The sequence below is a fragment of the Triturus cristatus genome, chromosome 7, assembly GCF_964204655.1.
Source record: "Triturus cristatus chromosome 7, aTriCri1.1, whole genome shotgun sequence".
NCBI lineage: Eukaryota > Metazoa > Chordata > Amphibia > Caudata > Salamandridae > Triturus > Triturus cristatus.
In genome coordinates, this window is record NC_140590.1 from 1,618,346,825 (window position 1) to 1,618,371,282 (window position 24,458).

General features: G+C 44.8%; 1 protein-coding gene across 6 annotated transcripts in view; it reads right to left on the reverse strand.

Annotated features, from left to right (window-relative positions):
• CSNK2A1 (casein kinase 2 alpha 1) overlaps positions 1 to 24,458 on the reverse strand; it is a 125,232-nt gene that overhangs the window by 71,113 nt on the left and 29,661 nt on the right. For 4 of the 6 annotated variants that reach the window (XM_085619556.1, XM_085619552.1, XM_085619557.1 and 1 more), the window contains exons 2-3: positions 3,960 to 4,148; positions 3,647 to 3,758 (exon numbers count right to left, since the gene is read on the reverse strand). In XM_085619556.1, coding sequence (XP_085475682.1) covers positions 3,647 to 3,758; positions 3,960 to 4,060 — 213 coding nt within the window. In that variant the 5' untranslated portion in view covers positions 4,061 to 4,148. Of the gene's footprint in view, positions 1 to 3,646; positions 3,759 to 3,959; positions 4,149 to 17,520; positions 17,639 to 24,458 lie in introns of all 6 variants that reach the window. The other 2 variants (XM_085619554.1, XM_085619555.1) reach the window with 1 other exon arrangement.

Below are 24,458 nucleotides of genomic sequence, written 5' to 3' on the forward strand. Positions count from 1 at the left end.
AGTGGGTGGGGACTGGAGCGACATTATGAATTTGGCCAGAGACAGTCGCGGGGGGGGGGGGGGGGGGGGGGGGGGGGGGGGTTGGCCCATGAAATTAAACTCACTGGTGACTAGCCATGACTGGATCGATGTCCGGATGGCGGGCTCACGGAGACAGGCGGGAGTATACATACCTCTCGGCGGTTCACAAAACTTTCTCAAGGCTCGACTACATCTTTATTCCCCCGGACGAGGGCTGGTAGAGTGGCGCTGACTGAGATCCTACCCCGTGGCCTTTCCGATCACTCTCCAGTGTCCCTAGAGTTGTATATGGGCCGGGGGCGACAACCCTTTCGGTGGCACCTCTCAACGTGGCACCTGCAGAATGATGATTACAGTACGCATAAGAGGGAGGCCATTGCTCAATACTTCAACTCAAACGAGGGGTCGGTGTCTAGCGTTGAGTCTTTGTGGGAGTCCTTGAAGCCTACTTTACGAGGCGTGTATATAGCTTGGTGCTCGGCCGCTCGCAGTAAGCGCAGGGAGGAGTTGACGCGGGCAGACGCCTCCATTGAGGCACTCGAACGCCGGTCTCGGGAGGAAGGGGGAGGGCCGTTGGGGAGGCAATTACTTCAGGCCCAACAGTCTTGTGCCGCCCTCCTAATGGACAAAGCCCGCAAGATTTGGCTGGCGACGCGTAGCAGGATATACCAGTGGGGAGGGGACAAGTCCGGAAAGATGCTACATCGGCTTTGCCTTTCATGCCCAGGCCCTCCCGGACCTTTTGGATGAAAAGGGGGTACCGATCACTGACCCGCTCCTTATAGCGGAAAGCTTTGCTACCTACTATGCAGACCTTTATGCCCCCCGGGAATGCCTGCCAGCGGCTAACGTCGATAAATTCTTAGCCGATCTGCCGCCTAAAGCGGTGTCAGATGAAGTGCGGGACCGGCTGGAGCTTCCATTAACGGATGAGGAGTTGGGCACGGCCCTGGGAGAGCTCAATTCTGGGAAGGCTCCCGGGCCCAAAGGGATCCCGAGTGAATTCTTCAGCCGCTATAATACACAGTTGGCCCCGTATTTTCAGGCGGTTGTGGAGGAGGCCAGGGAGAAGGGCTTGCTCCCCCCAGATTGGAGGCACGCAGAGGTGGTGGTGTTTAAGCCCGGCCAGCCACCGGATCAACAGGCCTCATACCGCCCCATCTCCCGCCCCAACGTGGAGGCTAAGATCCTGGCCAAGGCGTTGGTTAATCGCCTTCTGCCACACATATCTACTCTTATACACCCTGATCAGGCTGGGTTCATGCCCCGGAGGGCAACCAGACATAATATACGGCGGGCACATGTGGCGGTGGCGGCCGCTCGACAAACTGGGGAGCAGGCGGCACTCCTGTTAGCGGACATGGACAGGGCGTTTGACTCCCTGAGCTGGGTATACTTGTTTGCATTACTACGCAGACTCAACATGGGCCCGTGCTTTCTGTCCTATCTTATGCTCCTCTATACAGACTTGACGGCGACGGTGCGGGTAAGGCCTCTATCATCTTTACAATTCAGAGGGGAATGCGGCAGGGATGTCCCCTGTCCCCATACTTATTCGCACTAGCTATGGAGCCATTGGCGGCGTGGGTGCACATGGATGCACAGGTCCGAGGCTTTGCATGGGCTCCAGAGGTATCTGACAGAATCGCGTTGTATGCGCATGGCGTCCTGTTTTTCCTTACGGCGTTGGATATGTCGGGGCCGCGACTCCTACGGATCATGCAGATCTTTGGGGAGACATCAGGACTGTTTATGAATCCTTGCAAATCTACACTGTGGGTTCTGGGAGACCGCTCGAAGTTAGGCGCGAGGGCGAACGCAATCCAGTTGGCTGCTGGTGGGCTGAAATATCTGGGTGTGTTCCTGTTGGAGATGCCGGCTATTTCCTGGGAGCGAAACCTGGCACCGGGTCCGCACGGATCTCAAGACCTGGTCTCGTATGCCATTGACGCTGTATGGCAGATCGGCAATATTTAAGATTGTGGCGCTTCCTAGGCTGCTCTACCAGCTACAGAATCACCCGAACCCGCCTCGATGGTTCCGGCTTGTGAATTCTGTGTTGGGGCAGTTTCTGTGGGAGGGGGGTACAGTGTGCGTGGCCCTTCGAACATGTTTTCTATCCCCTTACTGCGGAGGACTTGCGTCCTCGGATGTCCTGTCTTATTACCAGGCCTCGCATCTCCTTGTCCTTAATGAACGGCTGCTTATGGGGTCTAATACATTACACACCATCTTGTATTCAGCGGCCTTGCGCGGCGGAATGCTGTTGGCCACGCGGGTGGTTTTTCTGATATGGCGGCAGGCGTTGCGCCGCATGGGTTGGTGGAACATCTTGACTGGGGAGACCCCCATTTGGAACAATGGGCGCTTACCAGAACTGGCGGCCTTAAAGGGCTTCCGAGGATGGGATGATATCGGCATCTCGACCCTGGGGGATGTTATGAGAGGCACGACACTCAAGTCATTCCAGGACCTACAAAGGGAATTTTCTAGGCCCCAGTCACAATTTTATAGGTATCTCCAGTTTCGCCATGCATTGTCCCGTAGCCTGGAGGGCCTGGCATCCCTCCCCGAGTTCAGTCCGTTGGAAGCAAGAATTTTCATGGGAGACTTGGAGACCAAGACGATCTCCAGGATCTATCAAGCCCTAGTTATACATTGTTCCACAAAGCTTCAGAAGCTGCGGGGGGACTGGGAGACCGATGTGGGTGCATTAGAAAAGGAGGACTAGAGGGAGGCCCTGGCGGCTCCTAGAGGAGCAGCCATAGCGATGCGCCTGCACCACATACAATTTAAATATCTGCATAGGGTCTACTTTACCCGGGACCGACTGTACCGAGCGGGCTTGATCACCTCTCCGGATTGCCTCAGATGTGGCCGGGAGGAAGGTACATTTATGCATACTACCTGGCATTGCCTTTCCCTGGACCGGTTTTGGAGGGGGGTGTTTACCTGTCTGTCGGAGGTTCAGGGTTGGGAGCTTCCGTGAACGCCGCGGCTGGCGCTGCTACATGTCATGGAGGGCATTGGGGGTAATGTTTATAAGCAACATCTTATGCGACTTGGCTTTACACTGGCAAAGCGGGACATCGCTAGGGCATGGAAGGCACCGCGAGCCCCATCGGTGACCGCATGGAAAAACGGCCTAGATTTCTGTATGGGGCTGGAACAGCCTATTTTTGGGGCCAGGGGATGCCCACGCAAACACTATAAAATATGGAAAAGATGGGCGGATTACCGGGGGATGTGGCTGGAGCCGCCAGTAGCTGTAGAGGCTCATCCACTGGGATAATTCTTGGTTAGTCGGGATGGGGGGGGCGCCGGGTGGGGGGGGTGGGAATCCGAGGGGGTGTGGGTTATTGTGCTACGACTTTGTTGCAGGGTATTGAGGCTGTAGCAGGGACCTTGTGGATATTGTGCGACGCGTGGGGAGAGGGAGGGGGCCTTGGTTGTACTCTGTTTTGTATTGTTATTACATTCTTGGATGACACCTATAAAAGTGGATTGCTTTTGTTACATGATGCAATATGACTTCGTTGATGACTGATATACAGGGCTCTGTGATATGTATGCAATCGGCAAATAAAATATGTTTTAAAAAAAACTTCCCAGAATCTTCAATTACCTTTAGAATTTTAACAACTACTTTCTCATTGTTCGTAATGTTGATGGCTTCAAAAACTTCACTGTACTTGCCACGACCCAATTTGCGCACCAGCTGGTAGTCATCCTGGTTACTGAGGAGACAAAGTGGACGATCAGCATCCTGAAAACCATACCTCGAGTTCCTTCCAATCCCACCATTCCCACAACATCAAAAGAACGTAAAGAGGATCGGCTGCCTAGTATCCTCTACTCTCAACATTCAAAGTTTCTTCCCCGGCATCGGGATCCTAACCAGGCAAAACAAGAAATGCACCGGACATACTGTTGCTTACCCCCATTCTACCACGTGCGACTCATAGTCCCAGTACTCTCGAGGGCGGTGCGTGTTCACCTCTGTGTAAACCCGGGCGCGGCTTGGCACGGGAGCCGACATGTTGGAGTGGCGGATCTGTTGGCAGGGATGGATGCCAGGTCACAGCTCCGGTGCAGTGTGAAGGCAGCAGCTGGGAGACCCTTTCCAACTGAAAGGGAATCATAACAAAACATCAATAGATCAGGAGCAGATCATGAAGTGTATATATGTACAAAGCAAATGACAGAAGTGTTCCCACCAAACTCAACTGGGCGCCCGAACCACAAAAAAAGGAAAACTTCGAGCTGTCATGGAATGTCACACGAAATCCCTGTGAACTTGCACAGCAAAGAAAAACATTTTATTTACTTAACATAAAATGTACTATGAGACTCTAATGTAGTCACCTGCCGTAAGCAAGCAAATAAAAAAAATGATAACTGGGGTCCAAAGAACAAAAAGTGCTGCAGAGCATCGTAAAGGAAAAGGAAGTTTGAACCAGTGTGCAGAGATAGAAGGCAGCAAGACGAGTAAAAATAGTTGGTTAAAGCAGAAGAGAAGGAATATCCTGGGTATCGGAGGCAAGAGTAGGTTAAACAAGATAGTTCCTGGTCTGGCTATGGATTGAGTTCTCGAAATATACATGTTACACAAGTACTTAGCAAAGTGCATGTTAGTACAGCACAATTCCTCCCATGACCTCGCCAGCCACACAAGAACTAATATTAGTAATTTCAAATTGCCCTGGCTGCCAGGCAAGATCTAGTGGCTTTCTCACTCCATTATCTTGCCAAAAAGACACCACTTGTTTTGAACAGCTGTCACACAATAACAAATGTCTTGCCCAGCGATTTACAAAGTTATTAATACAATGAGGATATACAGCATCCTAAGGAGTAAAGGTGAAGGGGTTCTCACATCTTAATAAAATCTTTCCTCTTCTTGGAGCTAGCATTTGCATGCCAACTAACAGGTCTCTTCCCTTACACACACACACACACACACACACACACACAATATGACAGAAGCCTGAACATTTCATCTTCCATTCACTAGTACCTAAACCATCTCCTACCAACACTGCAAACAAGTGCTCTCCTTAGAGCCAGATGAGGTCAAGTAAGGCCAATTACGTTTGGATCATCCGTTCAAGAGGGTACTTGTCTCACAAGCAGGAAGATATTAGACATGTTTCAGGAACGGGTAGACTGTTTTGCTGAGAAGAGTGATAATGGCTGTCCTGGGAACACTCCTGAAGTCCTTATTGCCTTAAAAACGGCAAGTACGCCTTACTGTTTAAGGCAATTTGTAGTAATGCTGCACGTGTTCATGGAATTCCACACTTTGAGAAGCGTGCACCATGCAGAGCTACACTCTATGCTTAAGCAGCCAGTTGTTTGTGCTGATAAATGTAAACCCAGCGGTGTCTTAGTAGCCCTAGGCAGCAACACTAATTGTCCCTCAAGAGAGATGGAAGCTTAAGGATTCAATCTTCAGTTCCCAGAATGGGACACACCCTACTACCTTCCCCTGTGACGGGGCACAAGACTATCTTCCCAGCAGAGATGCACACTACGACTATTCCACCAGAAAAATGGAGGAATGGTGTGGAGTAGAGAAGGAGCCGCCACACAGGCCCCTTTGGAGCAAATTAAATCTTTACAGCTATGAGCACACTAGATGAATTATGTTCATGTGGGCATGTCAGTCATTCCCTTTGCATGTGCAGTCCGGTACTTAGAAACTTGTGTAAAGAAAAAAACAAGCATTGAAAATGCAATAGGTCTTGCCTTTGATTAAGTTAAAGCCATTTGTTTTGCTAATGGTATTGTATAGCAAAGCAAATGGCTTTAACTTAATGAAAGGCGAGACCTATTGCACTTTTAATGCTTGTTAAATTATGTGTTTGAAAATGCTACTTTTAGAAAGTGTTACAACAAACAAATGATGGACGGAATGCTGACAATGCAGACATTCTCCCCCAGTCGAGAGATCTGGGTTAAATCCATCGTTCTTTTGCCCACTACGCCACCCCAGTTCAGACATGGCCATATGCAAATCAGTCTTGACCCTGTGCCTCATGGGAACAGTCCAGCCCGAACTGCCAAGCCATATCTTCCCTGGACCGGAATCAAGCATCCTAGGACCGGTTTCTGGCTATCAGCCGTCATCAGCCAGGATAACTAACATTAGTCACAAATAAAATCGTGTTCAGTGACTGTTTTAATGCCGGAAAGACAAGTGTTTACAACGTCAAGGCGTCATGTGCAAATTATTCGTGTACAAACTGTGGGCGAAAAAATAAATAAAACGCTGTTAGCCATTCGCAATACGTGAACTAGAGTGACAGCGACTAGACGGACAAGTGCTCCGGTTACAACATGCATTTACCTCGTGTTGAAACTCCAGCGTTTCGTGCTGTTTAGTACAGCGGTGCCGATCAACGGTCTCGTGTTGAGTGTGTTACTGCTCGAAATAACGCGCGTGTTAAAAAAGGGGAGGACGCTCGTGTGGACCGGAAGTGATGTAAGGATGTTAGACCGTAAAGGTGTCTTGCGATGGCGGTGAATTACCGGCGCTATGTTGCAAAGGGTGGTAGGAAAAACTGTGTAAATGGGAAAAGGACTGAACATACTTCGTCGAAATGGTGCCGCCACACTTGATAAATAAAAAAAGTGAAAAAAGTGAATAAACAGTGAACTGAAAAAACGAAAGCGATAAACAATAAAGTGAAAATAATAAAGTGAACAAAAGCAAACATGCACATGATAGTATCATGATTCATAGGTAACAAGCGAATTCCAAGCGGTCATTGAGACCCTTGGGTTTCAGGGATTCCAATTTGTAAATCCAATAGTTCTCACGCTGTAGCAAAAAGGTGTCATTGTCTCTGCCTTCCATCTTTGTCACAATTTCCAAGACCAGAAATTTCAGTTGTGCAATGTTGTGCTGTTTTTCAAGGAAATGCATTGCCACAGTTGATTTCAAATTACCAATACGTATGTTGCTCTTATGTTCATGTATACGTATCTTGATCTTCCTTATGGTTTTGCCCACGTACACAAGGCCACATGGGCATTTCAATAGATAGATCACATTGTTAGTGTCACAGGTGGCATTGACATGTAGTTTGATCGATGTGCCTCTCATGGGATGTGTAACTGTATTGCCCTTGATGATGTTATTGCAGTTACTGCAGTTTAAACAGGGGACTGTTCCCCGAAATGACGTGATGGGTGTTTCAGTCTTAGGTCGGATTAACTCTTGAATGTTTTTACTCCTGGTATATGCAAACATCGGAGGATTGCTGAAAATGCCATTAAAATCCGTTTCAAGAGTCAACATTGGCCAATGTTTTCTGACATATACCATAACCATAAGGAAGATCAAGATACGTATACATGAACATAAGAGCAACATACGTATTGCTAATTTGAAATCAACTGTGGCAATGCATTTCCTTGAAAAACAGCACAACATTGCACAACTGAAATTTCTGGTCTTGGAAATTGTGACAAAGATGGAAGGCAGAGACAATGACACCTTTTTGCTACAGCGTGAGAACTATTGGATTTACAAATTGGAATCCCTGAAACCCAAGGGTCTCAATGACCGCTTGGAATTCGCTTGTTACCTATGAATCATGATACTATCATGCGCATGTTTGCTTTTGTTCACTTTATTATTTTCACTTTGTTTATCGCTTTCGTTTTTTCAGTTCACTGTTTATTCACTTTTTTCATTTATCAAGTATGTTCAGTCCTTTTCCCATTTACACAGTTTTTCCTACCACCCTTTGCAACATGGCGCCGGTAATTCACCGCCATCGCAAGACACCTTTACGGTCTAACATCCTTACATCACTTCCGGTCCACACGAGCGTCCTCCCCTTTTTTAACACGCGCGTTATTTCGAGCAGTAACACACTCAACACGAGACCGTTGATCGGCACCGCTGTACTAAACAGCACGAAACGCTGGAGTTTCAACACGAGGTAAATGCATGTTGTAACCGGAGCACTTGTCCGTCTAGTCGCTGTCACTCTAGTTCACGTATTGCGAATGGCTAACAGCGTTTTATTTATTTTTTCGCCCACAGTTTGTACACGAATAATTTGCACATGACGCCTTGACGTTGTAAACACTTTTGTCTTTCCGGCATTAAAACAGCCACTGAACACGATTTTATTTGTGACTAATGTTAGTCTCCCCCCCCCCCCCCCCGTAACTCACCTCTCACGGTTTTAAATCACTGTAATTCGAGTAATTCACTTTTGTTTGGCACAGTACCTTTATTCGTTGTTTAAAGCGTTTATCCACCGTAGCACATGACAGCATTGCCACTTTGGCATCTTGGCATTGATTTTTAACTCTTCTGGCAGAGTCCTTTTTTGACTTTTGTTTTCTGGCATAATCTCTCATTGGAAAGTATAGTGATATATGTGCATTTCTTTGTTTAGATTCCCCTGATGAAGGGCCAGACGGGCCCGAAATGCATTGGGATCATGTTTATTAGATGATATGGAGTGTATACAATATCATCATTACAGCATTCAATCGCATGGATCATTTGAAAAATTTGCTCAATAAATTCTGACACCAAGCATCAACTGCACCTTCACTCAACGTAGCGTTTACTTTTTTTAAAAATATTACAGCACACGCTTGAAACGGTGTGCCCAGAGGGACGCTGCCTGTGATCAGCCAGCGCATGAGAATTACTGTCTTCACACACTCCCAGGGTTTGAGAGCGATACCTCAGTGGCACCCAACAAACTTCTCATTTTCATCACTTGCCAGGTCTGTGCACGACCCGAATTCTTTTTGGATCTTCACTGTAGACAGTCACACAAAGGGAGTTGAGATGTGTCCTGCATATCCTGACGGCCCATCACCAGGCTGATAGGTCTTCCTGGGTGGCCCTCCTAGGCTAGAGTGGTGACAGTAGTTGCCACTGACACCAGAATAAGGCTGTGTCTGCCTTTCACAATGCTGTCTCCACCCCCTGTGGTGTGGCTGGACCAGGGAGATCAGAACTGGTTCTATTAAGCAAGAGAGACTTTCTTTAAAGCATGAATACTTCAAAGGCTGAAAGTAATATAAGTAGTGGGGCTCTGACCCCAGAACTTAAGAACACTTCTGAACTGAGGACTCTGCCAAGAAGAAGAGCTGTCAGGAAGAGTACTGCCCCTTTGCAGTGTGTTGCTTTGCTGGTTGGCCTGCAGTTGCTGCTTCTGTCTATGGGCAGTGAAGGAATTAGACTTTGCTGTTTTAATCATGCTTTCCAAGTTTCTCCAAGGGCTTGTGCGTGCCTACCTCCTGTTGGAAGTCTCAGGGCTATCAAAGACTTCATCTACAGCACCTGGACTCTATTCCTGGGAGTCCTGAACCTTCAAAGTAGTGCCAATCCCAGTTCTGGGCAACTGGGCTGTAACCTCAAGAAAAGATACCCAACACCGTCACCAACACCGCTGCCTGCACCAACGCTGTGGTCACCGCTTGCTGGCTCTCCGAAACCAGTGGTAGATAGCAGGGCGGTCACCCAGTGTGAAAATACCAACATCTTCTCTATGTGTCAACAACGTGACTGTCCCGCGGCATGGCTGGGCACAGGGATTAGAGCTTAAATGCTTTCGCTACTTTTTCAACAGTAACATTAAGTAATAAAACAACTGTTATACATGCTATAAAATCAGTTCAAAATCCACTGTCTGTTCATTTCGCTCCTAACTAGAAGACCACAATCCGAACTATGACGACTGTTTTATAGAAAACTGTATTTTCACTTTTTTCAAAAGTTTATTTTAGAAACGATCTGTTCGAAGTCTAATCTTTATCGTAGCTCGGGAATAATATACCATTTTTAATGCGGCGCTTAGTTCGGGTGTCGAGCCGGTTTCTGAGCGCTCCCTGTTTTGGGAGATAAAGGACGCAAATCACGGAGCGGGAACCCCAAGGTTCAATGAGGGAAGGGGGTACTGGAGGGATTGGCTGGCACCTGAATATGGAGATACCTGGATGCACAGATCAATTGCTACAATCGCTGAGGACCAGAAACGAGGGTGCAGTTTTTAAACATGGCATCTATATTCCAGGCCATAACGCAAGTGCCAAGGCCCCATTCCAGGAGGGTCACCCTTTACCAAGTCCAGATTTTTAAGCCTGCAGCACGTTGTATTTTGAGACTCGTAAGTGTGTTTCCACCTGTATTAGTATGAGCCCAGGTCTGGGTTAGCCATGTCTTAACTATTACATTTCGTTCGCATTGTTTTGCCAACTGGAGAATCTGCGCATTGAGAACTAAGGAAACAGTCTTATGTGTGCCTACATTGCCACAAAAAAAGATTTGCGGAAGATTTACGAGTGGACTTTCTAAATAAAATTTAAAAAAATAAAAAAATAAATAAGTGAGTTTTTTCGGGGAGTGTTTTTGGCCACAAAACCTGTTTTGTCTGGATTTCCTCACAACTCCTATGGTCTCAGAAGGTGTCAGAAATGGCTAGGGACCTGTTCACAGCTGTGAAGCAGTTTGCCATGCTACGTCAACAGTTACTGGAGGTCTGTGGCACACAGCCACATATGCATAGAAGTGCAAACGTGTACACGCACGCGCAGAAAACCACAAGCACGCACGTGCGCACACACGTATAAACGCGCACCCTGCTCTGCATGAAGCTAACGAGAGCGCAAACTGACGGTAATTAGTCGCTTTGATGTTTGAAGTGACAGGCTCCCAACGGCACCCATCTGTTCAAGGAGAGCGAAGGTATTCGCTATAACTAATCACTCTTTATTAAGAAAGTCTGGCGTCTGGGGAGCGAGTGGCAGGGCTGCTTGTGGTCAGAGAGGAGCCTTGTTCCTGCGAGCAGTGCATGTGCACATCACCTGCCCAGGCGCGCACATGTCCTGTCCCCCTTTGGCCAAGAAACCGACAACAATAGATCTCGACAAGGCAAGCAGCACGCATGTGCTGCGTCGCTAGGCGAGACATAAAGGAAAGGATATGCCTCACCCCCAACAGCCTTGGACCTTAAACTGCTGTCTAGCAACCAGAACTTTCCTCTCATAGCAGAACACTGCAGTTTGACACATTCACAAACCGGAATGTTTACGAGTGTGTTGTATTTCAGTTATGGCTGCGTAGCTGAAAATATATAAATAACGTATGAGGAGCACTGGTGACATTGACGGTGAGCAAGCTAAAGAGGGAGAAACGTGTCGCCAATCAGAGGGCTATGCGCTAGATGTTGGCTTTTTTCAAAACTGCGTAACTGGCTTCATCTGACCATCAGGATTAGAAGAGCACCTTTGTGAACAGGAGCTATGCAGCCAAAAAGAACAATTCTCACTGCAAAAAAGTTTAACCATATATTATTTGTGCTTTCATTACATACAGAAACCAGGACTCAAGCAAAGAACAAGGTACAGTTCTGGGGCAGATGCAGACAACCTTACCAAGTCAAAGTATTTGGATATTTCTGTATGTGTTGGTGTGTTCAAGCTAGAATTTAGGTATTGGGCACAAGACTGCTTTGTACACCAGACAAAAGGGAACTAAGAACTTCCCATGGATAGCATGCTCTCTAATAAAGAACCTATGAAATGTAAACCAGGGTTACTTCATTATTATACTGACGAGTGGAAAGGAGAGCATTTCAACATCAATCCAACCCAGTATTTTCACTTATTTATTTTCATCCAAGCTTCAATTGTTTTTGTTAAATGACTTTCGAGCATTTTTTTTTGTTATTCTTTAATCTCTATTGCTCTTGGATTGCTCTTGGATTCTACTTAGTCTGGGATTTCTTGGTATAAATTGTCTCAAGTTTTTTTCTATCAAGGACTGTGCAGTGGACGTGTCACTTTTCTCAGAGCCTGCGGTGTGCTGCACTGTGGAACTTGGTGCGAGCAGTCTCTTTGTGCTGGGACAATTTTGTACTGTGTGGAGAAGAATTGTGTCATTTTACACTGAATTCTAGGAGATCAACTCCCCCACACAGGAATAGGTGTAACGATGCGTTACCTGCATTTACCGGTACGCGCAACTTTTGAATTTCTCTGGATTAAAAAAAATGCAGCCATGCACCAGTAAATGAAGAATCTTCGGATTGCTTGACGTTTTGGAATACTGAAGCAGTGCATTCTCTTCTGATGTTCCTGTGGCCGACTTCCTTCAGAACGTGATGTCTTTGGTTTTCCCAGGCATTGCCAGAACAAGACCCAAGGTCCTTAGAGAGGAGACAGCACATTTGGCAGCAATTGTGCATCAGGATTGTTATGGTTCTGCCTATCCACCGCGATAGGCACTCCCCTTTTATCTGAGGTACCCACGTCTGCATCACGTAGGCGATAGGCACGCCACTTCTGCTGGTTTATTCGTGCCGGTTTCTTGCAATGCTGGTAGGCAAGCCATGAAGTTTAGTAACTGCTGGTTGTTTACTCATGCCTGTTTCTTACAATGTGTTAGGCACACGCCTTGAATTTCAGCACGCAATAGGCGCACCTGAATTCCAATTCTGCCTGCTTGTGGATGATGGTCTTCTACTGGTGTTATACACCTGTTGTGAGTACTAGCAACACAGCGCTTGCCTAATTGTGCCAAATGAAGCATTCTGCTTTATTAATTTTGCCTGTTGTCATCGGCGAAGCACACACCTTCTACAGGGGTGTGATCTCTCATAAGTTTTTGCTCTCTGTATAGTGCCTGTGGGATATTTGAGACCGTTCTCCACACATTAAGGCAATAGGCACACCTTTCATGCTCTAGTAAATCAGAGCAGTGCTTTGACTATTTTAAGTGTACTTTTACAGCTCTTTACTTCTGTCTCAAGTGTGCTTTGGTTGGCTTATTATGCAGAATGTTATTCCTCCACCATTTTTCTCTCTGCCCCCGGTGAACCACCTGTTATATGGTCCAAGTGGAAGAAGACATTTCTGCATTATTCCAGAATCTGTGGGACGAATCTCTCTAGCGAGAGGAAAACGTCTCTGTTGCTACACTGTTTGGGGTGTGTGGAGCAAGAAGTCTTCAGAAAATCTTCCCGATTTGGAGGGTTAGGATGATGAACTGAAGGAATTCAACAGGATTATGAAGAAACTAGATTAACACTACCTTCCCAAAGTAAGCACAATCCTTGAGACACCATTTCGGCATGAGGGAACAGAAGAATAATGTGTGAGGGAGTGTGTAGTAACGTGTTTAAGGAAGTTAGCTTCCAACTGCAAGTTTGGGGCGGCATTAGAAGAGCACATCAGGAATCAGTTTATGCTCAAGTGTTGCAGTGAAAAGATTAGACGTGAACTGTGGGTGAAGGCTAATCCTCCGTTACACGAGTTTATCAGCATTGCCAAACGCATACAACATACTTTTGCCTGTGTGGAGGAGCTTGATGAGAGTAAGAAAATTGCTGTGAGCAAAGTAGATGTGAAGGAGGAGGGAAAAAGCAAGGAGGAAAGTAAAAATAAATCCTCACAGCCTCAAAGGAAATTCAAGGGTGTGTTATTTGCGTCTCAATCCAGAACATTTTGCTTCGTTTGAGAAATGTCCTCCATGGAGTGCCATCTGTAAAACCTGCACACAAAAAAGGCCATTTTGTGAAGTGTTGTCGATCATCAAAAAATGTTACTCAATATGCTGTACAGTTAGATGACTATTTTATCTAGGCATGCCAATGAAGGAGTGAAGTATCCTAAGGATTGGGTTATTATTGATGATTTGGATGTTGAGACTGATTCAGACGCATGACTGACTATATCTAATTGTTTGATAAAGAGCTCAGTGGTAAGATCAAGCTGCAAGATCCTGTTCCTGGAGCTTAGGGTGGGCAGACAATTGACCTTAGAAGATAATTTTGATTCGGACCTTAAGTTCAGGCCAAAGACTATCCAAGGAAAGGTGTAAATCCCAGTGAAAGGGAATAGTGTTTGGACCTGGAGGATCATACTTGAACCGAATTCTCCCACTCCTGTCATGATCAGGGAGGATTATATTAAAGGGCTTCTATTGTGCTCAGTGCAGGAACTCAAACTTTGGCAAGGAGATGATACAACAAGATTCTGTAATAGGTTTCCTGAGATTTTTAGTGAGGCTGCAAGGGTACACACTATTCCTCTCTACATGAGGGAACTGGGTGAAAGTGAAATTGAGAGTTTGTGAGGGGAACACATTATTGAACCGGTTGAGAGCTCTGAATGGGTTGCACCCATTGTAGTAGCTCGCAAACATTCAGGTGACATCAGGTTGTGTGTGGACCCAAGAGCTCTCAACAGGTGTGTAATAAATTACCATTTTCCTCTCCCCAACATCACAGAGATGGTCTCTTTGCCTCATGGTGCCAAATACTTTTCTACTTTAGATTTGACTGCAGCATACCACCAGAAAAAGCTGCATCCAGACTCCAAAGACTACACCACCATTATAATACTGTGTATGAGCTACTGCTTTCCATCAGTGCCACTTGGCTTAGTATCAGCTGCTGCCGTTTTTCGGCATGTAATGAACAGTCTCTTCGGGAGTGTGCAAAATGTCAAATGCTTCCAAGATGACATTCTGATTTATGGTGATACCATAATGGATTGGTCAGGAAGTGTTGGGCATAATGAAGAATGGATTGACACTCAAGCTGAGTAAATGTGCATTTGGAAGGATGGAAAATGAATATTTGGGCCATGGAGTTAATGCGGACGGAATTTACCCAAACAAGGACTAAATTGCTAACACAGTGAGTCTGCATAGTCCAGAGAAAAAAAGATGAGCTGTTAACGTTCTTGGGCATGGTGGAATTTCATGCAAATTTGCCTAATTTGGCTTCCACAACATTGAATAGGAGGAAAATTACTAAAGAAAAGGGTGGAGTTTTTCTGGAATGGAAAGTGTGAGAAGTAGTTCATGGAGTTCAAAAGGGAACTTGGGAATGCAGGTAATTTGAATTGTTTGATCCTTTCAAGGAGTGCTTCATAATTATGGCTCGCTGTTTTCCGTTTTTACTGATTTTTACAGATAAATACAGACAGAAAACATTCGTTTTCTTGTCTGTATTAATTTTTAAATGTGGATAAAAACGGAAATTGGGTTGCTTTTTGAGCAATTCTAAATACTGTTTGCCAGGCCAATAGATGTGTGGATTGATAGATAAGTGGGTTAAAAAAGAAAGGAATTTTAGTAATGAAGCTTTAACAGCAGATATGCACAAGGGTGATCGGGAAATTTGCATTTTTTCACATAAGTGCACTGATTTATCTTCTGCGGGTGCTCACAGTACTTAAACCTGGCAGACCTTCAAGCATGAGTGCATATTTATCGGTCAAATAAATGTGGAAATACACATTTTAGCTTACATTTTCCACAAAAACCAAACTAAATATGGATAAATACAGATAAAAGTAGCAAAAAATAAATATGGATAAATACAGACGGAAATGGCAGAAAAATAAATACCATAAAACCGGGAGCCCTATTCATAATGACTGATGCAAGAATAAAGGGTCTTGGTGCTGTTTAAATGCAAAGAGACCGAAGAAGGTGAGCTCAGACCCACTACGTACATTTCCAATTCATTACATGGGATGGAAGAGAAGTACTTCACAACTGAAAGGGAAGCTTTGGATGTCTATTGGTCAGTTAAGAAATGTAGTTTCGAGTGGGGAAGGCAATTTAGCATTTGTATGGATCACAAACCGTTGGGAAAAGTTCTCACTAAGAAGGATCTTATCACGATTTCCATGCACATTTGCAAATAGATTGTGGGTCTCCAGGAGTTTTGTTTCGATTTATGCTATGTTCCGGGACCGCGAAACAAAATTGCCGATTGTCTCTCAAGACTAAGTTCTATAGTCAAAAAGGGTGAACAGGAGGAAGATGAGCAAGAGCGAGTATGCAGTATTAGGGTGGGATGTGTATCGCAGGAGGAGTGGGTTTGTGCTGTTGCTGGTGATTCTGTTTTGCAACAGATATGTGATGCTATGAGCAATGGCTGCAAGTCAGAGATGAGAAAGAACTTTCAGGTAAAGTATGAACTTTCATCTGATGGTGGCATTCTTCTACCTAGTTTGAGGCCTGTGGTGCCAACGGTATTGAGGGGAAAAATTATGAATTTGGGACATGAAGGGCATCAAGGAATGAACATAACCAAGGCAAGAGTGCGTCTTAACTACTGGTGGCCAGGAATGGATTTGATGAGAGATTAAGAGAATGTAGACTGTCAAAGTAGCAATAAAGTGTATAAAGTAAGGAATTCACCCCTCCCCCCATAAAGTGCAGGCATCCTCCATCCAAGCCATGGGTGTGGTGGCGGTGAATATAGTAAGACCATTGCACTTGAGGGGCTTCAAATTATTTGCTTATTCTGGTTGATCAGTTATCTAGTTGGTCTGAGATTAGAATTGTCAGCAGTATTAAAACTACGAGGAGTACCGATTTCCTGAGTGAGATTTTTTAACTGTGAAGGTTTGCCCAATGCTACATTGATGGACAATCCTCAATTTTAATTTGTGTAGCTTGAAATTGAGGAATTGTTGCATATACAAAGGTATTAAGCACATGAAGTGTTTGCTATATCACCCTGAAGACAATGGTACAGTTGAGAAGTTTAATAGAGAAAATAAAGAATGTATTCAATTGGAAGCAAGGGCAGGAACGAATTGGAAGGAAGGGCTGAAGAAGGGTTCACTCCACATGCAACAACGGAAGAAGTTCCCTTTGAATTATTTAGGGGAAGGAAGGTCAATATTGAATTGTCCCCTGGGTGGTTATATTGGGGAAAAGGTTAAAGTGTGACTTGGGAATCAGTGAAGGGTGAACTGACCCAGGTTATGCAAATTGAATCTTAGCAATCTCTTAAATGGTAGCTGAGCCACCGATTAACACAGTTGCTGCTCTGACCCGGAATGATGCTGTAAGTCTCTTTGGCACCACAGACCATGACCAGAAGGGAGAGGATAGGGATTAAGATTGCTGGCTCCAAGTTTCCCTCTTCCATCAAGAGTCCTGCTCTGCCCTCAGAGGAAGTGTCATGTGTAGTTTGGCACCATTCCACCTCCTTGTAGCCTGTCCATTCCAGGCCCTCTGCCGTCCTGATTACACAACCCAAACTTTTTGTCCTTTTCAGTGGAAATATTTCAACATGTCTTCTCATTCTCCCACCTCTAGACATTGGCCTTTGTTCAAAGCCCACACCCTTCCCTCATCGGCTGCTCAAACATCCTGCTGATGGCCATGCATTACAAAGTCCTGCGAAGAAGGGTCTTTCTTTAGAATTACCCTTTTCTACAGGAGTATTAAACAATTGATTGCAAATTACAAGGTCGTTGCCGGTAACACACAACACCTTTAGTATACCGCAATGCATGTGGCACCAAACATTCAACCCCTCCAAGCATATAATGCGTGGACCGTGTAGGCAGACCTAAAACAAAGGCATAATCTAGTATTCTTACTTCCAGCGCACACACAGGCCAGGGCATCCTAGACAAGCTCACACAAGCTAAACTTTACAAGTACAAGGAATATTATGACCTAGCACTAATATGATCATTAGTACCAACCGATGAGGCAAAGTCAGACTATGCAAATGCCACATAAATCTTCTCCAATGATTCAACCCTTTGAGTATTCGGTTAGCTGGATTCTGACAGAACACTTGAACGTGGAGTTAGTTCAACCCTAAAGGAAAAAAGAACCAATTTGGAGGATTTTAAAGCAAACATGTAACATGGCAAAAGGCACCAGAAAACATTTTGGAGCAAGGACTATGAGGGAGACAATCTTACACCTTTACACAAAACAGATTATCTATTCAGAAATGCATTCCTACCAAAAAATAGATAATCTCAACACAAACACAGATGCATGGCAGGGTAGTAGACAATTTAACAAGAGAATGCCATTAGGACACAGACTAAAACAATTCATCAGATGCATTTCAGGCACAGGAGCAAAGTCGTTTGAGCTAAAGCTTCAAGCCAAATATAAGCCTTACAAACCAGCCAAAGATAGTGTAAAGCTTGAAAACATGGATGAGTGTGGCAAGCATCATGCTTCTGCTGAGGGAACATGGGACCTGCACCAGTTCTAATCACAGAAACTAATTCTGCACTCAGGAGGTGCAGGACTTGAATTCCAAATCCGCACATCTTCATATATGTGACCTTTTCACCTACTCTGTAGAAGCCAACAACCAGAGACAGCTTATTGAGAAATAGGACACATGCAGAATGAGGACACATCAATGCCTATACAGAAGACTTGCAATAATATAATGCTTACTCAGAAGAGAGCACATGTTAAAGCAAATAATCGCCATGGGCCACTGAAGAAAAAGAAGAAAATGCACACTACTCACCATGCAGAAACTAAAATATGTTGAGGCAAAGAAAGAACTACTAGACGCTGAGCAAGAGGCGGACCTAAACACTAGCTCATGAAAGGATACTGTCAAAGAAATAAATATATATTTGTTTGCAGGTGAACACACTAGCCAAGTGGCCTACCAACTAAAAGGTGAATTAGATGAACAGACAAAGCTCTACGAATATTTACACAATGTCTTTACTAAAGCAACACCAGAACAGTCACAACCTTCTGACACTTCATACAATGGCAGACTCTCATTGAAAATCCTAGCAGAAGTAAACTAGGTGGATATTTCCACTGAATAAAAACTAAAGTTGGCCAACAAACTGTTGAAGCAGTAGCAACAGAGCGGTCTGCTAGAAGCACCGCCCACTGTGGAAAGAGAAGATGGCTTTTATTCATAAAAAAAAGACCATCTTACTTTAGCACTGCGGACCTCTTCTCTTCATTACCCAACTAGAGCATCTTTTCCCAACAGGCCATCATGCACGTTCCATATTCAAAGTTCACAGACTGGCCCCAGTTTCGAAGTCCCTGTGGCAGTCCTTGGAAAATCCACTGAATGTCAGTTCAACAAATCCCAAGGCTGGATTCAAAGAGAAGACAAGCAGGTGCAGTACTTGGCTTCAGGTTAGGGAGAAAAAGGCTACTGTGCATTCAGCAAACACACTTACGCAATGCTTATCTCATGGCGAAATTTGGCACTATAATAAAGACACAAATTATGCAAATCGCAGACCTCACGCTCTTCTTCAGGTATTGCGGAGGGATCACGCAAGTAAGAACATTTGGTCCCCTCAAATAGGCACATCAAGCAGACGCTCTCCTCTGAATGGGACATGCAAAGAACCAACTATCCCTCACCCCATGAATTGGGACAGCAAGCAAGCAGACCTCCCACTCTGAAGCAGCACTGACAAGTGAACAGAATACACTCTTTTCTGAATTGACCGGCAAGAAATCACACCCAACTATGATCTGGTTCTGGCAAGTAAAAATACTCATGTCCCCTCAGGTGGATGGCAAACCAACCCATCCAATAACATAAAAATACATACTGTTAAATTACAGACTACAAAAATAAAGTGCTTACTTGCAATTCTAGTTCCTAACAATGGGTATTCCCTCTGAATTTATAAAAGGTACGATAACTTCACATTTGTGACAGAACCCAGAACACAACTTTTCAAGAACTTGGGTGTTCTGAAAATAACCAAATAAATATATATCATGGCCAAATGGGCGGCAACAGTAAAAAAAAAAATGAATGAAAAGAGATTTTGTAGGAAAGGACTTTAAGAAGAGGGCTTTAAGCTTCATAAAATTTTCATAAAAATCACCAGAGATCATAGCCGACACGTTTCGTCTCACAGAGACTTCTTCAGGGTATGTTTAGATACAGACAACACTTTTCAGAAATCACGATAGTATCTCAGTTTCCAGGATTAGAAGAATTCTTACACAATGCTCGAGTCCATGATTACGGCGTGGTGATCCGCAGCATGTTCACTCGTCAGTTTCCCAGTAAAGTCAGGCCACAGAAATATTACACCCCCAAAGTTGTCCTACCCTTCCAGCCAGTCCAAGATAACAAGTCAAAGGGTTTCAAACAATGTGTGTTGTATGTATCAGGGAGTTACATCGCAGGGTGGTGAATGGTGATTGAAATATTTCCCCTTTTGTAATTCCCACCCCGTAATTCATCTTTGCAATACCAAAAGCTCCATGGAGGGCCCAGGCTTTACCAATGTGAGCAGGACCCAGCACTGAAGTCGCAAATGGTGGAAGCACTCCGAATCTGAAATTAAAAACCTATCCTTAAGGTATTCAAAGGATTTGACATCTCCATTAAAGGAGGCTACCATAAGTCCTGTTCCCTCAATTTCTTAAATTGATTTGTTTGATGCCTGGGGAAAAGTCTCTGGTGAAGCATATTGACATAAAGTGCGATGGAAACGTTGTGATGGTTGTCCTTTTCGTAACCCTGTCCCTGACTGCCAGGGCAGATCTAGGTACTGGGGCGGAATACAACCACCAGTTATAATAGTTCATCGCTAGACAGGGAACGGACCACTTTAGGATCTTGTATATTTTGTGATCAATAAAACCCCAGTGCTCTGCCTCATCTTTCCCCCATAACCCACACTACCCCATAGCCACTGTAATCACATGTATCCATGCACCGCCCTGGGTGTTTTGCCCTTCCAAATGAAGTTGCCCATTTCAGTATGAAACTCCTTTAAAAGACTAGGCGATAACACCAGTGGGAATGTCTAAATTAAATACAGCAGCTTCAGAAGGATGGGTTCCGTGAGGGGTTTAGTTGGTAAAGGAAGAATGGTGCTCAAACATATCACACAAAAGGGTCGAGTTGAAAGGTAGATACGGTGCTGCAAGATCAGGGGAAAACAAACCCTAGCAAAAAGAACCCCTGCGAGATTGGGGGTAGGAGACCCCCACCAGAAATTGAAACAGGTTCTGCGCACACGTTTTAGGATGTAAATAAACGTACTAAGACCATCGATTAGAATGAGTAGATACACAGTTGGGGTCAACACCAGAAATGTCTTTACAATGAAATTTAATAATACGTTTCTTCAAATGGGTTGAAAAGGAAAGCAACCAGCCGACACGTGTTTCGTCAACGGGAAACAACCCGTGACTCTTCAGGGCTGGGAAGGACACAAGAAAACAAAATAAAGTAACCGAAAAAGGACAAATGGTCATAGTGAGGACGACCAAAAGCACCCAAACGGTGAGGACCCTACAGGAGTGGTGTAGAAGGGGTGCATTAAAACATGAACGTGGTGGTGCAAGGTGAGAAGAGGTGTGACACAATTATTGAGGGAGGCCAAGTCATAATTGTAAGGCAAAAGCCTGGTCGCAAGTGACATATCAAACAACAACCGCCATGTAGAATCTGCACAATGAATCAAGCACGTAAATCAAAAGCACACTGCAGAGGGTAAAGAGATGACAATCCTAGCAACAAGATCAGGCTACAAGTGTATAATGAGAGTAAGAAAAGGAGGGAGAGGATGAGAGGAAACGGAACGTAGTAGAAATTCAAAAGTAAGCACATGTGAATAACATCCTAAACAGATAAGTAAGGAGATAGCCCAATCAGTGTAATAAGACCTGCAAAAGAAGTAAGTTATCGGGTTGGTGGTGCAACAAAACAAGATACACAAACACGAAATACCTCAATTTGACAAACGCGCTAATCAGCGAGAGAATACCAGCTGAGTGAAAAAGGACAGTAAAATCAGGTGCACGAGGAGCAAGAAAAGAAACGGTCGTAGAAAATCGGACAATCGGCAGGCATGTAAGAAGGAAGGGTAGAGATGGGGGAAAATATACTTGTGTATGAATGACCAAGGCTGAATAAGTAAACAGGAAACGAATGAGTTTCAACGAGGGGCGGATAAGGTAGACGGTGAGCGGAGACGCCACGGCCATAAAAGACGGTGAAAACTTCAGGGTAGGAGTCCGTAATAGGTATGGATGACGGGTGCGTCAGTCCAAAGGGTCGATCTAAGGGCAAAAGGAGTGAATTAATGTCCAATGCTAGGGTAAGGGCAAGGGCCGTAGGGTACGAGAGTAGGGCTTACCGTTGTGAGTGATCAATGCGGGTGAATTTGTCTCGAGCTCGGTAGCGGGAGGAGACTATCCCACAGGAAGTCAATAAGTAGGGAAAGGAGAACGACTAGACCGGGCAAGGGAGAATGGGCGGACCGAAAGTGAGGGAGAAGGTCGGGGAGGGACCAAAACCCACACGAAGAGAAAAGTCAAGCTGAAGGGGCAGCGGAGTAAAGAAATAATGTAATTGAGTTACGAAAAAGAAAAGGAAGAAGAGTCAAACAGCAGAGAAGAGAAAAAAGAAAAGAACAGAGAGAGAGATTGTCAGCAATGGGTAAAATCTAGAATCAATAGTGAAAACAGTAATGAACAGAACGTAAATAAAACTGGAAATAACCTGGGTATAAACAGTTCAAAAGCAACCATAGTAATATTTAAGTAGTATTAAGTGAAAAGTCAAAAACAAATGTCTGAAAATAGCTGAAAAACGAAAGCAAAAAAATACTGGTGTATAGATATAACAGAATCATTCAGAAAGAAGCAATACGGGAGAAACCAGCAATGGGAAAACACATGGTAGTCCTGAAAGGGGAGACTAGGAACCTAGGAAGTATTGTAATTCATGATCAATGTTCAAGCCGTGTCTCACGGTGTGCAGCCGCATTATCCAAGTAGCCTCCAGGCGTCGCAGTCTGAGTTCACGGTTTCCACCTCCGACACTGGGTGGGGTGGTGTCCATACCAAAAAAGGTAAGTTTCTTTTGTGTTCCTTGTGTTGGGCAAGACATCACATGTAGGGCCATCAGGTATCTGACATCTCCATTCCGCATTGCCCTAACATGTTCCAGGATACGTTCTTTCAAAGGTCTGATGGTGCTGCCGACGTACTGTCTTTTACATGTACACTCCAGAATATAGATCACATATTTCGTGTTGCAGTTGATATTGCAATTAATGTCATACTTGTGTTTAGTCGCACCTGTGAATGATTTAGTACCGTTTAGTGCCCATTTGCATGCTCCACAGCACCCGCATCTGAAGAAACCTCTGGTGTGTGGAGTGAGCCAGGAGGAGGCTATAGTGGTACGTGGGACTGTGTCTGTTTCTCAGGGTTCTGCCACGTCTGAAGGTGATTTGAGGTTTAGTGGTGATGAATTCTTTAAGCGTTCTGTCCGTTTGTAGAGTGTTCCAGTGTTTGTTGAAGCGATTTCTGATTACTACGCTCACCTCATTGTAGTCAGTGATGAGTCTAACTGGTTGGATCTTAGGTCCAGTTTTAGTTTTGCCAAGAAGGGTTTGGTTTCTCTGAGTTTTCCCAATTCTCAGGGCCGCCTTCTGTAGAGAGTGAGGTTTGTATCCTCTTTTAATGAATCTCTTTCATGTCAGTGAGACAGTCTTCAAACTCACTTTCTTCACTGCAGTTCCTTCTTGCCCTAGTAAATTCCCCGTAGGAGATGTCAGATACCCGATGGCCCTACATGTGATGTCTTGCCCAACACAAGGAACACAAAAGAAACTTACCTTTTTTGGTATGGACACCACCCCACCCAGTGTCAGAGGTGGAAACCGTGAACTCAGACGCCTGGAGGCTACATGGATAATGCGGCTGCACACTGTGAGACACTGCTTGAACCTTGATCATGAATTACAATACTTCCTAGGTTCCTAGTCTCCCCTTTCAGGACTACCATGTGTTTTCCCACTGCTGGTTTCGCTCGTATTGCTTCTTTCTGAATGATTCTGTTATATCTATACAACAGTATTTTTTTGCTTTCGTTTTTCAGCTATTTTCAGACATTTGTTTTTGACATTTCACTTAATACTACTTGGATATTACTATGGTTGCTTTTGAACTGTTTATACCCAGGTTATTTCCAGTTTTATTTACGTTCTGTTCATTACTATTTTCACTATTGATTATAGATTTTACCCATTGCTGACAATCTCTCTCTCTGTTGTTTTCTTTTTTCTCTTCTCTGCTGTTTGACTCTTCTTCCTTTTCTTTTTCGTAACTCAATTACATTATTTCTTTACTCCGCTGCCCCTTCAGCTTGACTTTTCTCTTCGTGTGGGTTTTGGTCCCTCCCCGACCTTCTCCCTCACTTCCGGTCCACCCAGTCTCCCTTGCCCGGTCTAGCCGTTCTCCTTTCCCTACTTATTGACTTCCTGTGGGATCGTCTCCTCCCGCTACCGAGCTCGAGACGAATTCACCCGCATTGATCGCTCACAACGGTAAGCCCTACTCTCGTACCCTACGGCCCTTGCCCTTACTCTAGCCTTGGCCATGAATTCACTCCTATTGCCCTTAGATCGACCCTTTGGACTGACGCACCCGTCATCCATACCTATTACGGACTCCTACCCTGAAGTTTTCACCGTCTTTTATGGCCGTGGCGTCTCCGCTCACCGTCTACCTTATCCGCCCCGCGTTGGAACTCATTCGTTTCCTGTTTACTTATTCAGCCTTGGTCATTCATACACAAGTATATTTTCCCCCATCTCTACCCTTACTTCTTACATGCCCGCCGATTGTCCGATTTTCTACGACCTTT